Here is a 14,449-nt window from a genome sequence, read left to right on the forward strand (position 1 = left end):
ACCATGCCCAGCTAATTTTTTGTATATTTAGTAGAGACAGGGTTTCACCATGTTAGCCAGGATGGTCTCGATCTCCTGACCTCAGGCGATCTGCCTACCTCAGCCTCCCTAAGTGCTGTAATTACAGGTGTGAGCCACCGCACCCAGCCTCAAGCTGCTTTTTAAAGGGGAAAAAAGTATATTACTCTGCAAAATAATAGTAATGTTGTGGAGGTGGGGTGAGTAACGATTTCAAAGTTGGCCAAGTTTTATTCATTGTCGAAGTGGAGTGGTAAGTGTGTATCATTATGCAATCTCTGTTTTTGTCTATGTTTGAAACTTTTATGCAAGAAAAAGGAGGGGAGACTTGGTATGATGGCTAAAAGGGAGGAAACTGTATCACTCTGTGGTTGTGTTTTGATTTATACTTCAGGATTAATAAGAAAATTCCCCGGGGACCACCTTCTCCTCCTGCACCTGTCATGCATTCTCCTAGCCGAAAGGTATTCTTTGCTGTAGTCCAAAATCTTTTTTTCTACTTACGGTTATTAATTTTATAGATAACCTCCCTATGCCTGTACAGGTGCATGTCACCACATTGACTTGTAGTTTCTTTTTTTATTTTTCAAGATGAAGTTTCAAGAATGCTTATGAGAGTGTATATAACATGTTAGCTATACGTTTTGTTATTAGTAACCCAAACCCTACTTTTAATGGAATGAACAGGGTCTGCTGTTTCAGTTAAAGGATGTTATTGGAAATGAATATATGGGTTTATTAGGTCCCTGATAATTTGAGTGACTTTTTAAGATATGTTTTGTTAATCAAAAGAACAATTTTTCATCCAAAAGAAGTCACATGGGCCAGGCATGGTGGCTCACGCCTGTAATCCCAGCACTTTGGGAGGCCAAGGCGGACGGATCACCTGAGGTCAGGAGCTCAAGACCAGCCTGACCAACATGGAGAAACCCCGTCTCTCCTTAAAAAAAAAAAAAAATAGCCGGGCGTGGTGGCGCATGCCTATAATCCCAGCTACTTGGGAGGCTGAGGCAGGAGAATCACTTGAACCCAGGAGGTGGAGGTTGTGGTGAGCTGAGATTGCACCATTGCACTCCAGCCTGGGCGACAAAAGCGAAACTCTGTCTCAATAAAAAAAAAAAAAGAAAGAAAAAAGAAGTCGCATCGCTTTAAATATGGAAAAATACTAGCCAACATTTATAACTGTCAAGAATAATTTCTAGATTATTTTCCATTTTTCCCACTAGTTCAAAGTTATTACTAGAATTATATGGTAAAGTAGTGCTAGCAAACAAGTGGACTGTTGGCCTTTTACTATGTCTGTGCATATGTCAGTGTATATGGAGCTATCTTTGAAGATAAAGATTATACTTAAGATTTACTTTGTAGACTATAAATCTAAACCTGTCTGTTCTTTCACTCTTCTCTCAGATGACTGTAAAGGAACAACAAGAGTGGAAGATTCCTCCTTGTATTTCTAACTGGAAAAATGCAAAGGTAATTAAGTTGTCAAATCAGTCTCTGTTAGTATTATAACCTACTGGAAAACACCAATAAAACAACTACAGCCTGCGTAACTGTAGTTGAAACAACACATGGCTTAACTGAGTATTTTCAAAAAGGAATGCCCAATTTGGTGACTTTTTTAATGTAATAGAAATGTTAGTATGCCAGGCACATGAATACTGTGTCAGTTCTTTTTTTTTTTTGAGATGGAGTCTCGCTTTGTCACTAGGCTGGAGTACAGTGGCATGATCTCAGCTCACTGCAACCTCCGCCTCCCAGATTGTAGCAATTGCCCTGCCCCAGCCTCCTGAGTAGCTGGGACTACAGGCGTATGCCACCACACCCGGCTAATTTTTTGTATTTTAGTAGAAATGGAGTTTCACCCTGTTGGCCAGGATGGTCTTGATCTCCTGACCTTGTGATCCACTGGCCTTGGCCAACCAAAGGGCTGGGATTGCAGGTGTGAGCCACCACACCTGGCCCCGTACCAGTTCTTTTAGTGAATTGTAGCTAGCAGAAACACATAGAGAAGGAATAAACATAATAAAGTGCCATATAAATACAAGATGGTATTTAGAAAACTCAAATTTATGTCTAAAAATTGTTTCCAAAAGAAAGTAAACTGGTATAAGAGATTGTATGACAAGAACAGAGTAAATGTTTGGATACTTTAAGTGCTTTTATATTCAACTACTTGGCTCTGTAGTAGTGAAGGCTTAAGCTATATGTCTCTAATAATTGCCAAAGTTTCTAGAACTTAAGACATCTGTTGATTGTGGGATAGGTTCCCTAATTATTCTTTCCTCTTCCCTGAATCATAGTTCATGGTTTTATTTTTGATGGATAAAGAAGGCCATTTCAGGTTTCTTAAGAGAATTTATGTACTCACCCTAAACAAAGAGGTTGTTGACTGGTCTGATTCGAGTTGATGAATATTATGTAACTGGATGGTATCTTGAGCTGGTTCTGTAACGCTTCATTTTTATGAGACCATGGACTTAAAGGTCAACATTTGAGAGACTAGTCAGGTACCTGGAAAATAAAACTAAGCCTGAAAGTTACACAGATATTCAAGTATAGTTCTTGAGTTATTGAAATGGGATGCAAAGTTTTAGAATGTAGAATGTCAGTGGTTTAGCAAACTTTTTTTCTTTTTTCTTTTCCTTTTCTTTTCTTTCTTTCTTTTTTTTTTTTTTTTTTTGAGACAGGGTCTCGCTCTGTTGCCCAGGCTGGAGTATAGTGGTATGATCATGGCTCACTGCAGCCTCAACATCCCAGGCTCAGGCATTCCTCCTACCTCAGCCTCCCAAGTAGTTGGGACCACAAGTGTGCCCCACCATGCCTGGCTACTTTTTTGTATTTTTGGTAGAGCCAGGGTTTCACCATGTTGCCAGGCTGGTCTTGAACTCCTGGGCTCAAGCAATCTACCTGCCTTGGCCTCCCAAAGTGTTGGGATTACAGGCTTGAGCTACTGCACCCAGCCTTTTTTTTTCTATTTACTAAAACTTCAGGGTTTTAAGAATATAACAGATCATTAAGACAGTACAGCAGATTTAACTTCCTATGGATACTAAGATTATAGTGATTTATTCTGCCTTTGTTTGACTGTTACATTTATTTGAGGAGCAACTGTTGAACTGTTTGACACTGATTTCCTTTTATTAAAATTCACAATTATCAGCACAAGTATCTATTTTTCCAGAGTTTGGGTTCTGAAATCCTACTGTCTGAGTTTAAATCCTAGTCATCCACTTATTAACTGTATGACCTTGGGGATGTTACCAAAGCATCAGTGAAATGGACACAATAATGTTAGAAGCTTTATAGAGTTATTATGAAGGTTAAATGAGACCATAGATGTGTTTGATCTTCTGCACAAAGCACTCATTGATAGCTGCTGTTATTTTGCATCATTGTGAAGAAAGATATAAGGAAAAAGAACCCCAGTTAAGTGGGTATTAAAATGTGGGCATATTTTAATTTTATTTTAGCCAGGCTTGACGGCTCATGCCTGTAATCCCAGCACTTTGGGAGGCCGAGGGTGGATCACCTGAGGTCAAGAATTCAAAACCACCCTGGCCAACATGGTGAAACTCCATCTCTACTAAAAATACAAGAACTAGCTAAGTGTAGTGGCGCACGCCTGTAGTCCCAGCTAGTCGGGAGGCTGAGGTGGGAGACTCACTTGAACCCAGCAGGCAGAAGTTGCAGTGAGCCAAGATGGCACCCCTGCACTCTAGCCGGGGTGACAGAGCCAAGACTCCAGCTCGAAAAAAATTAAATTAATTTAACTTCAAATAATTAATTGAAGCACTTCTGTGACTGGGTTTTCTGTCTGCTTTCACCCTAGGGTTATACAATTCCGTTAGACAAACGTCTGGCTGCTGATGGAAGAGGACTACAGACAGTACACATAAATGAAAATTTCGCCAAACTGGCAGAAGCCCTCTACATTGCTGATCGGAAGGTTGGTTTGTTATAATTTGTTTAATGCTCTTGTTACTTTTAAAATCCATTCTTGGTTACCTAAGGTACTGATAATTTAACTATAGTACCAAGCACCCAGAGAGAGTCTCACCCATGGTACATGTGTCAGAAATGGCAGCTGCTAGTTGGCAGCTCTCTGCATGCTCCCAGCCTTTGTAGATGTGTACATACACCCCACAGTAGTGATCCGGCTCCCTCACAACATGCCAGAATAATGGTTTGCTGGGATGATCCCATTTTATGAAGATTGCTAGGTTTCGTAATTCTTGATTTCAAATTTTCCTGTATTTTAGATGTAGATGTCCCACAAAAAGACAGTTGCAGGCAAAGACAGATAAACATTCTAATGAATTGAATGCTACATAAAATGGCGTTCATAGCATTGGTTGTCTATTAATATTACATAATGTATTAAATGTTATGGAATTAGGCCAGGCACAATGGCTCATGGGGATCCCAGCACTTTGGGGAGGCCAAGGCTGGTGGATTCCTTGAGATCGAGAGTTCAAGGCAAGCCTGGCCAATGTGGTGACACTCTATCTCTACTAAAAATACAAACATTAGCTGGCGTGCACCTGTAATCCCAGCTACTTGGGAGGCTGAGGCAGGAGAATCTCTTGAACCCAGGAGGTGGAAATTGCAGTAAGCCAAGATCACACCACTGCACTCCAGGCTGGGCAGCAGAGTAAGACACTTCATCTCAAAAAATATATATAAATATAAATATTATGAAATTAATACATGATATTGAAGTTCACACGCATCATAGCATGTGTTTAGAACATACAAAAAAGTCTTCTGTATCACAGTGAGTACTCTTATAAAAATTATCTAGCAGATGTAAGTTAAGATTTTATCTTGAGTTGACTTGATTCATTTTGAAAATGTAACCAGTCCCTTTTTATTTATTTATTTTTTTGAGATGTATCTCACTATGTTGCCTAGGCTGGTCCCAAGCTCCTGAGCTCAAGCAGTCCTTCCACCCTGGTTTCCCAAAGTGCTAGGATTACAGGAGAGAGCCACTATGCCTGGCTTTACTTTTGTTTTTTAGATTGTTTCTGAGAAAGCATTAGTGAAACACTTGATTTACAAGATTAATTGGGGTCACGATAGTTTCAATCACTAAAATATTCCCAGAGAGAAAGCTGACCTTGCAGTGTCTTCCAGGCAGGATATCTTTTAGTGGACAAGATTCTTTGTTTTAATTAGCAGTAACAAATCTGAATTCTGTATGATTGCTCTTACCAGCCAGATTTTAGGGAGTTGGATGATAGCCATAAATATTTATCCCATGATAGTGCCCTGTTTAACATGTGACTTTACTAACAGGCTCGTGAAGCTGTGGAAATGCGTGCCCAAGTAGAGAGAAAAATGGCTCAGAAAGAAAAGGAAAAACACGAAGAGAAACTTAGAGAAATGGCTCAGAAAGCCAGGGAGAGACGAGCTGGGATCAAAACTCACGTGGAAAAAGGTATGACATTCTCATTACTGAATTGAATTTTACTTGGTGAACAAAATACATCTATTTTAGAAAATCTTTTTTTTCCTACCGCATATAAAGTTAGGTACATATAAGCAAAATTTAGACACTTCAGATATAGTGTAGAAATGGAGAGTAATCTCTGCCTTAGTAAGCTGAAGCAACAGGAGGTAATAAAAAAGTGGGTCTTCGGCCGGGCGCGGTGGCTCACGCCTGTAATCCCAGCACTTTGGGAGGCCGAGACGGGCGGATCACGAGGTCAGGTGATCGAGACCATCCTGGCTAACACGGTGAAACCCCGTCTCTACTAAAAAATACAAAAAAAAAAAAAAACTAGCCGGGCAAAGTGGCGGGCGCCTGTAGTCCCAGCTACTCGGGAGGCTGAGGCAGGAGAATGGCGTAAACCCGGGAGGCGGAGCTTGCAGTGAGCTGAGATCTGGCCACTGCACTCCAGCCCGGGAGACAGAGCGAGACTCCGTTTCAAAAAAAAAAAAAAAAAAAAGTGGGTCTTCAGTTTGGGACTGTACCAGAAGTTTTTAAACTTCTGAGCAATGTACTTTTAAAAATTACATTATTACTCAAATGATAGGCTTGATTTTCTCTTATTTTAATCTCAAAAGAGAAATTAGGTATCTAACTGAATAATTCAGCTCCCTTATATGGTGAAATAATCCGGAGTTTTTCTACCTTGTAGGCTCTAATGCATTTCTCATCATTAAATCTGCCAGTATTTTCTCTGACTTTACTTAGTGGTCTACATTGGTGTATTCAATTAGAGTGGGAAGTCGAGTCCTAATTATAATTCAAGAAATTCTGTGAGGGTGTTTTTTTTCATTACTGAATTCTTACCTGGTACATTTATTCATTCTTTCATCTATTTAGTTCATATTGAGCATCTGCTGTGTGCAAGGTTCTCTTTTAGACACAGGGTGTTTTTGTTAGACAGTGGGTAGGGGGATGGGATATAACAGTCAACATTCTAGTGAGTGTAGACAGACAAAAGTTAATGATGTAGTATAGTAAAAGGTAATAATTGATATGGAGGAAAAATAATACAGGGAAGGAGGATATAAAATTGCCGGAAGGTGAGAGTGGTCAAATAGCCCTCACTTCTGAGATGGTACTGTTAGCAGAAATACTTGAAGGAAGTAAGGAAGCAAACCATGTGGATTTCTGGGGGAAGAGCATCCCACACAGAAGGGCCAGCAAGTACACGACTGAGATGGGAGTATGCCTAGTGTGGCTCAAGGAAGAGCAGGCAGGCCAATATGACTGGATTGTATGAGAAAGAAGGGGATAAGTAGGAGAGGAGGTGTCAGAATATTTAGGGTGGAAAGAGTAGTGGCCAGATCATGTATGGCCTTTTAACCTAAAGTTAAAGCTTTTACGACAAGTGAAAAGGGAAGCAATTGCAGGGTTTTGAGCATAGTGATGTGACCTGACATATTGTTTTCCAGCTTTATTGAGCTATAATCGACAAAAATTGTATAAAATATACAACATGATGTTTTAATTACACTGTGAAATATTCACCACTGTCAAGCTAATTAACTTACCAGTCATCTCTTATAGTTACTTTTTAAATTTTTTGGTGAGAACATTTAAGATCTACTCTCTTAGCAAATTTCAAATATACAATGCAGTACTGTTAACTATAGTTATCATACAGCATTTTAGATCTCCAGAAGTTACTCATCCTGCATAAATGAGCTTTCGTACCATATGACCATTTCCCCAACATATATTTTTAAAAGACCTCCCTGGCTGCTGTGTTAAAAATAGAATACTGTGGAATGGGCATGGGCTAATGCCTTCCAAATAAACTGTAAGAGACATGGTAACAAGAGGTAGCAAAAACATGGTCCCATATTGGACGTATTTTGGTAGTAGAGTTGACAAAATTTGCTTATGGATTAGGTGGAGATATGAGAAGGAAGTAGGAGTTAAGGATGACTCCAGAACTTTTATCCTAAGCAGTTGGGAGGAATTAAATTGCCAACTTCTCAAGATAAAAGTAAATGTTACTTTTGTTTACTAATATTGGGAAGACTGCAGGAGGAACATGTTTGGGAGGGAACGATGAAGAATTTAATACAGTTAAGGATATGTTAAGTTTAAGATGGAGGTGCCAGATAATTGGTTACAGGAGTCTAGAGTTCAACCATAGGGAAATAACCAGAGTTTTAAGTAGTGATCCACTTCCCTTGGTTATATATGAATGACTTAATAAGGTGAGATATAAATACCTGCCTGGTTGTATATCTAACCATAGAAGATAATTAGAAGTGAAACTTACTGCATCTGAGTTCTCTAATAAGAAAAAGACAACAGAATGGTTCTCGAGAAATTAAAAATGTTAATGAATCTCTTGCCAGATAGTAGTAAAAACTAACATTTGTCAGGTGCTTATTATGGTGGGCACCATTCTGAGTACTTTATTTGTATTATCTCTTAATCCCTGGGGTAACCCTATGTAGTGGTACTATTATTGTGACTGTTTTACAGAGCAGGAAACTAAGGCTCTCATAGTGATTAAGTAATCTGCCCAGGTCACACGGTTAATTGGCTATAGAACCAGGATTTGAATCCAGACAGGCTTGCTCGAAATCTTATGCTGTTAACTGTACTGCATTCCCTCAGACAGACGAGGGTAGAAAAAAATGAAGATAGATATAAATGCAGTGGAAATCAAGATCCAGCCAGCCCCTAAGGGAAATAAGCAGACAGTTCTTTATTCAATAGAATCTTTAAAAATACAAGGGAAACATTATGCATAATTCTTTTTTCTGATTTTTTAATTATTATTATTATTTTGAGACGGAGTTTCGCTCATGTTGCCCAGGCTGAAGTGCAATGATGCAATCTCAGCTCACTGCAACCTCTGCCTCCCGGGTTCAAGCGATTCTCCTGCCTAAGCCTTCCGAGTAGCTGGGATTAAAGGTGCCCATCACCATGCCCAGCTAATTTTTTCTATTATTAGTAGAGATGGGGTTTCACCATATTGGCCAGGCTGGTCTCAAACTCCTGACCTCAGGTGATCCACCTGCCTCAGCCTCTCAAAGTGCTGGGATTACAGGCATGAGCCACCGTACCCAGGCTTTCCTGACATTTTATTATGAAAATTTTCAAACATACAGAAAAGCTGAAAGAATTATATGATGAACACCCATATCTCCTGCCACCTAGATTATACACTTAATTTTTTTTTTTAAACAATTAACATTGCTCCCATGAAAGAAAAGCTTAGGACTTGACAGCTTCACTGCTGAATTCTTCCAAACATTTAAAGAACTAAATACCAGTTCTACTCAAGCTATTCCAAAAACTTGAAGAGAAGGGAATGCTTCCAAATTCATTCTACAAGGTCATTATTATCCTGACATCAAAACTAGACAAATATACAACAAAAAAGAAAACCACAGGCTAACATCCCTGATAGTCATAGATGCAAAAATCCTTAACAAAATTCTAACAAATAGAATACATTAAAAAAGATTTAACAACACATTAAAAAAGGTCATTCTTCATAATCAGCTGAACTATCTATCCTTCATCCCAAGGATGCAAGGATGGTTCAGTATATGCAAATCAGTAAGTGTGATACATCACAATAATAGAACCAAAAATGAGAACCCTAGTGTCATTTCAATAGAAACTGAAAAGGCATTTGAAAAAGTCAACATCCCTTCACGATAAAAACTCTCAACAAAGTGAGCTTAGAAGGAACAAAGCTAAAACTATTTAAGGCTGTATATGACAAACCCACAGCTGACATTATACTGAATGAAGAAACATTGAAAGTCTTTACTCGGAGATCTGGAACAAGGCAAGGATGCCCATTTTCACCACTGTAATTCAACATGGGACTGGAAGTCCTTGCTGGAGGAATTTAGGCAAGAGAAAGAAATAAAGGGCATCCAGATTGGAAAGGAAGGTTGGGCACAGTGGCTCACATCTGTAATCCCAGCACTTTGGGAGGCTGAGATGGGCAAATCACTTGAGGTCAGGGGTTCAAGACCACCCTGGCCAACATGGTGAAACCCTGTCTCTACTAAAAATACAAAAATTAGCTGGGTATGGTGGCGTTCACCTGTAATCCCAGCTACTCAGGACACTGAGTCACAAGAATTGCTTGAGCCCAGGAGGCAGAGGTTACAGCGAGCTGAGATCACGCCACTGTACTCCAGCCTGGGCAACAAAGCAAGACTCCATCTCAAACCAAAAAAAAAAAAAAAAACAAGGAAGACATCAAATTCAACTTTGTCAGAGACAGTATGAATCCTGTATTTAGAAAAACCTAATGACACCACCAAAAAACTTAAAACCGATAAACAAATTCAGTAATATTACAAGATACAAAACCAACGTACAAAAATCTGTAGCATTTCTATATACAAATAGCATACCCAAGCTGAAAAACAAGAAGACAGTCCCATTTATAGTAGCTACAAAAAACTACCTAGGAATAAAGTTTTTTGTTTTTTTGGTTTTTTTGAGACGGAGTCTCACTCTGTCGCCCAGGCTGGAATGCAGTGGCGTGATCTCAGCACACTGCAGCCTCCACTTCCCGGGCTTAACCAATCCTTGTGTCTCTGCCTCCCGAGTAGCTGGGACAACAGGCGCACACCACCACGCCTGGCTAATTTTTTTTTTATTTTTAGTAGAGATGGGATTTCACCATGTTGTCCAGGCTGGTCTCAGACCTCAGGTGATCTGCCTGCCTTGACCTCCCAAAGTGCTGGTATTACAGGCACGAGTCACTGCATGTGGCCTCCTAGGAATAAACTTAACCAAAGAAGTGAAAGATCACCACAAAGAAAATGATAAAAGACTGATGAAAGTAACTGAAGAGGAGGCTGAGCATGGTGGCTCACACCTGTAATCCCAACACTTTGGGAGGCCAAGGCAGAAGGATTACTTGAGGTCAGGGGTTCAAGACCACCCTGGGCAACATAGACCCAATCTCTTTTTTAGAAAAATAAAATTAAATGTTAAGAACAGAAATTGTAGAAGACACACAAAAAAATGGAAAGATAGCCCATGCTCATGAATTGGAAAAATTAGTATTGTTAAAATGTTCATACTACCCAAAGCTAGCTATAGACACAATGCAATCCCTGTCAAAATACCAATGACATTCTTCACAGAAATAGAAAAAACAATACTAAAATTTGTATAGAACCACAAAAAAACCCAAACAACCAAAGCAATCCTGAATGAAAAAAAAAACTGGAGGCATCACACTGCCTGGCTTCAAAGTATACTGCAAGGCTATAGTAACCAAAGCAGCATGGTACTGCCATAAAAACAGACACTTAGATCAGTGGAACAGAATAGAGAACCCAGAAATAAATGGATTGGCTGTAAATGCATGGAATTTTTGATTGTTTGGAGACAAGGTCTCACTCTGTCATCCAGCGTGGAGTGCAGTGGTGTAATCTTAGCTCACTGCAACCTCTGCCTCTCAGGCTCAAGCTATCCTCCTGCCTTGGCCTCCCAAGTAACTGGGACTAAGGCATGCACCACCACACCTGGCTAATTTTTGTATTATTTGTAGAGACAGGGTTTTGCCATTACACCCAGGGTGGTCTTAACCTCCTGGCCTCAAGTGATCCACTCGTCTCGGCCTCCCAAAGTGCATTACAGGCATGAACCACCACCATGCCCAGCCAATGCGTGGATTTTTAACACTGATGCCCAAAGCATACACTGGGGAAAGGATAGTCTCTTCAATAAATAATGCTGTAAAAACCGAATATTCACATGCAAAAGAATGAAAATAGACCTCTATTTCTTACCACATATAAGAATCAAATCAAAATGCATTAAAGACTTAAACATAAGGCCTGAACTATGAAACTACTAGATGAAAACATTGGGGACATGCTTCAGGACATTGGTCTGGGCAAAGATTTTTTGGGTAAAATCTCAAAAGCATAGACAGCAAAAGCAAATATAGACAAATGGGATTGCGTCAAGCTGAAAAGCTTCTGCACAGCAGTCAACAGACTGAAGAGGCCACCTACAGAACGGGAGAAAATGGTTGCAAACTGCATTTTAGAAAGAATTAACAATCAGAATGTACAAGAACTCTAGCAAAGAAACCAGATAATCTGATTTTAAAATGGGCAAATGATCTGAATAGACAGTCTCAAGAAGACATACTTACGGCCAACAGGTGTATGAAAAAATGTTCAGCATCACCAATCATCAGGAAACTTCAAATCAAAACCATGGTGAGATACTATGTCACCCCAGTTAAAATGGCTATCACCAAAAGGACAATAACAGATGCTGGTGAGGATACAGAAGCGGGGGGAACTTCCACTAGTACATTGTTAGTAAGAATGTAAATTAGTACAGCCACTGTGGAAAACAATATGGCAGTTCATCAAAAAACTGAAAATAGAACCGCTACACGATCCAGCAATGCACTGCTGGGTATATGTCCAAAAGAAAATCAGTATATCAAATCAAAAAGGGATATCTGCACTCCATGTTCATTGCAGTGCTCTTTGCAATAACCAAGATACAGAATATGTCCAGTGGGTAAGTGGATAAAGAAAATGTGGTCTATATACACAATGGGATGTTAGTTACTCTGCCTTAAAAAAGAATGAAATGTAATTTGCAACAATATGGATGGAACTGAAGATTATTAAGTGAATAAGCCTGGCACAGAAAGACAGATACTGAATCTTCCCACTTGTATGTGGGAGCTAAACAAGTTGGTCTCAGGAAAGTAGAGAGTAGAATGGTGGTTACCAGTGGTTGGGAAGGATGTTGGGGATAAGGAGTGAAGAGAGATTGGTTGATGGTACAAAAATACAGTTAGAAAGAGTAAGTTCTAATGTTCCTAGTACAATGGGGTGAATAGTTAATGATAATTTATTGTGTATTGCAAAATAGCTAGAAGAGAAGAATAGTTAATGATAATGTATTATATATTGCAAAATAGCTAGAAGATTTATAATGTTCCCAACTCAAATAAATGTTTGAGGTGATGGATATCCTAATTACCCTGATTTGATTATTACACATTTTATTGATGTATCAAATATATATACCCCATAAATATGTATAATTATATATCAATAAAAATAAATTTTAAAAGCAATTAACATTGATAAATTTGCTTTATCACATATTTGCCCATCTGTCCATCTATCCGTCCAATTTACTGCATTGCATTTCAAAGTAAGTTGAAGACGGCAGTACATTTTACCTTAAATATTTTAGCTGCATGCTTGATTCTAGAATTCACATTCAAAAATTAAACTAATATTATTTATTAGACTTAAATTAATTGCAAGTAAGGTTTAAAAGGCTGAATGTGATTACAAAGAAGTTTGAAATTTTCTGTCTAAGGTTAAAGAATATTCTCTTGTTCAAAATATTGGCTGGGTGTGGCGGATCACTTGAGGTCAGGAGTTCGAGACTAGCTTGGTGAAACTCCATCTCTACTAAAAATAAAAAATTAGCCTGCGTGGTGGTGCACACATATAATCCCAGCTACTTGGGAGGTTGAGGCAGCCGAGAAGCAGAGCTTGCAGTGAGCTGAGATCACTCCACTGCACTCCAGCCTGGGCAACAAAGTGAGACTCCTTCTCACAAAAACAAAAACAAAAACCCAAACAGGCTGGGCATGGTGGCTCACGCTTGTAATCCTAGCACTTTGGGAGGCCGAGGCGGGCACATCACCTGAGATTGGGAGTTTGAGACCAGCCTGACCAACATGGAGAAACCCTGTCTCTACTAAAAATACAAAATTAGCTGGGCGTGGTGGCGCATGCCTGTAATCCCAGCTACTTGGGAGGCTGAGGCAGGAGAATCTCTTGAACCCAGGAGGTGGAAATTGCAGTAAGCCAAGATCACACCACTGCACTCCAGGCTGGGCAGCAGAGTAAGACACTTCATCTCAAAAAATATATATAAATATAAATATTATGAAATTAATACATGATATTGAAGTTCACACGCATCATAGCATGTGTTTAGAACATACAAAAAAGTCTTCTGTATCACAGTGAGTACTCTTATAAAAATTATCTAGCAGATGTAAGTTAAGATTTTATCTTGAGTTGACTTGATTCATTTTGAAAATGTAACCAGTCCCTTTTTATTTATTTATTTTTTTGAGATGTATCTCACTATGTTGCCTAGGCTGGTCCCAAGCTCCTGAGCTCAAGCAGTCCTTCCACCCTGGTTTCCCAAAGTGCTAGGATTACAGGAGAGAGCCACTATGCCTGGCTTTACTTTTGTTTTTTAGATTGTTTCTGAGAAAGCATTAGTGAAACACTTGATTTACAAGATTAATTGGGGTCACGATAGTTTCAATCACTAAAATATTCCCAGAGAGAAAGCTGACCTTGCAGTGTCTTCCAGGCAGGATATCTTTTAGTGGACAAGATTCTTTGTTTTAATTAGCAGTAACAAATCTGAATTCTGTATGATTGCTCTTACCAGCCAGATTTTAGGGAGTTGGATGATAGCCATAAATATTTATCCCATGATAGTGCCCTGTTTAACATGTGACTTTACTAACAGGCTCGTGAAGCTGTGGAAATGCGTGCCCAAGTAGAGAGAAAAATGGCTCAGAAAGAAAAGGAAAAACACGAAGAGAAACTTAGAGAAATGGCTCAGAAAGCCAGGGAGAGACGAGCTGGGATCAAAACTCACGTGGAAAAAGGTATGACATTCTCATTACTGAATTGAATTTTACTTGGTGAACAAAATACATCTATTTTAGAAAATCTTTTTTTTCCTACCGCATATAAAGTTAGGTACATATAAGCAAAATTTAGACACTTCAGATATAGTGTAGAAATGGAGAGTAATCTCTGCCTTAGTAAGCTGAAGCAACAGGAGGTAATAAAAAAGTGGGTCTTCGGCCGGGCGCGGTGGCTCACGCCTGTAATCCCAGCACTTTGGGAGGCCGAGACGGGCGGATCACGAGGTCAGGTGATCGAGACCATCCTG

At 39.4% G+C, this 14,449-nt stretch overlaps 2 protein-coding genes across 5 annotated transcripts in view; one reads left to right on the plus strand and one right to left on the minus strand.

Moving 5' to 3' along the window:
* SLIRP (SRA stem-loop interacting RNA binding protein) overlaps positions 1–14,449 on the minus strand; it is a 74,140-nt gene that overhangs the window by 44,749 nt on the left and 14,942 nt on the right. Inside the window, exon 4 of one of the 2 annotated variants that reach the window (XM_011949485.1) lies at positions 2,393–2,500. The exons of the other annotated variant lie outside the window; for it this stretch is intronic. Coding sequence (XP_011804875.1) covers positions 2,486–2,500 — 15 coding nt within the window. The 3' untranslated portion in view covers positions 2,393–2,485. The remainder of the gene's footprint in view (positions 1–2,392; positions 2,501–14,449) is intronic. 2 annotated transcript variants of the gene reach the window in all.
* The window catches only part of SNW1 (SNW domain containing 1), a 56,425-nt gene that overhangs the window by 35,869 nt on the left and 6,107 nt on the right, over positions 1–14,449 (plus strand). For all 3 annotated transcript variants that reach the window (XM_011949488.1, XM_011949486.1, XM_011949487.1), the window contains exons 7-10: positions 413–482; positions 1,429–1,494; positions 3,854–3,970; positions 5,320–5,461. In XM_011949488.1, the coding sequence (XP_011804878.1) occupies positions 413–482; positions 1,429–1,494; positions 3,854–3,970; positions 5,320–5,461 (395 nt within the window). The remainder of the gene's footprint in view (positions 1–412; positions 483–1,428; positions 1,495–3,853; positions 3,971–5,319; positions 5,462–14,449) is intronic.

Source organism: Colobus angolensis, unplaced genomic scaffold (assembly GCF_000951035.1).
Source record: "Colobus angolensis palliatus isolate OR3802 unplaced genomic scaffold, Cang.pa_1.0 Scaffold3, whole genome shotgun sequence".
Lineage (NCBI taxonomy): Eukaryota > Metazoa > Chordata > Mammalia > Primates > Cercopithecidae > Colobus > Colobus angolensis.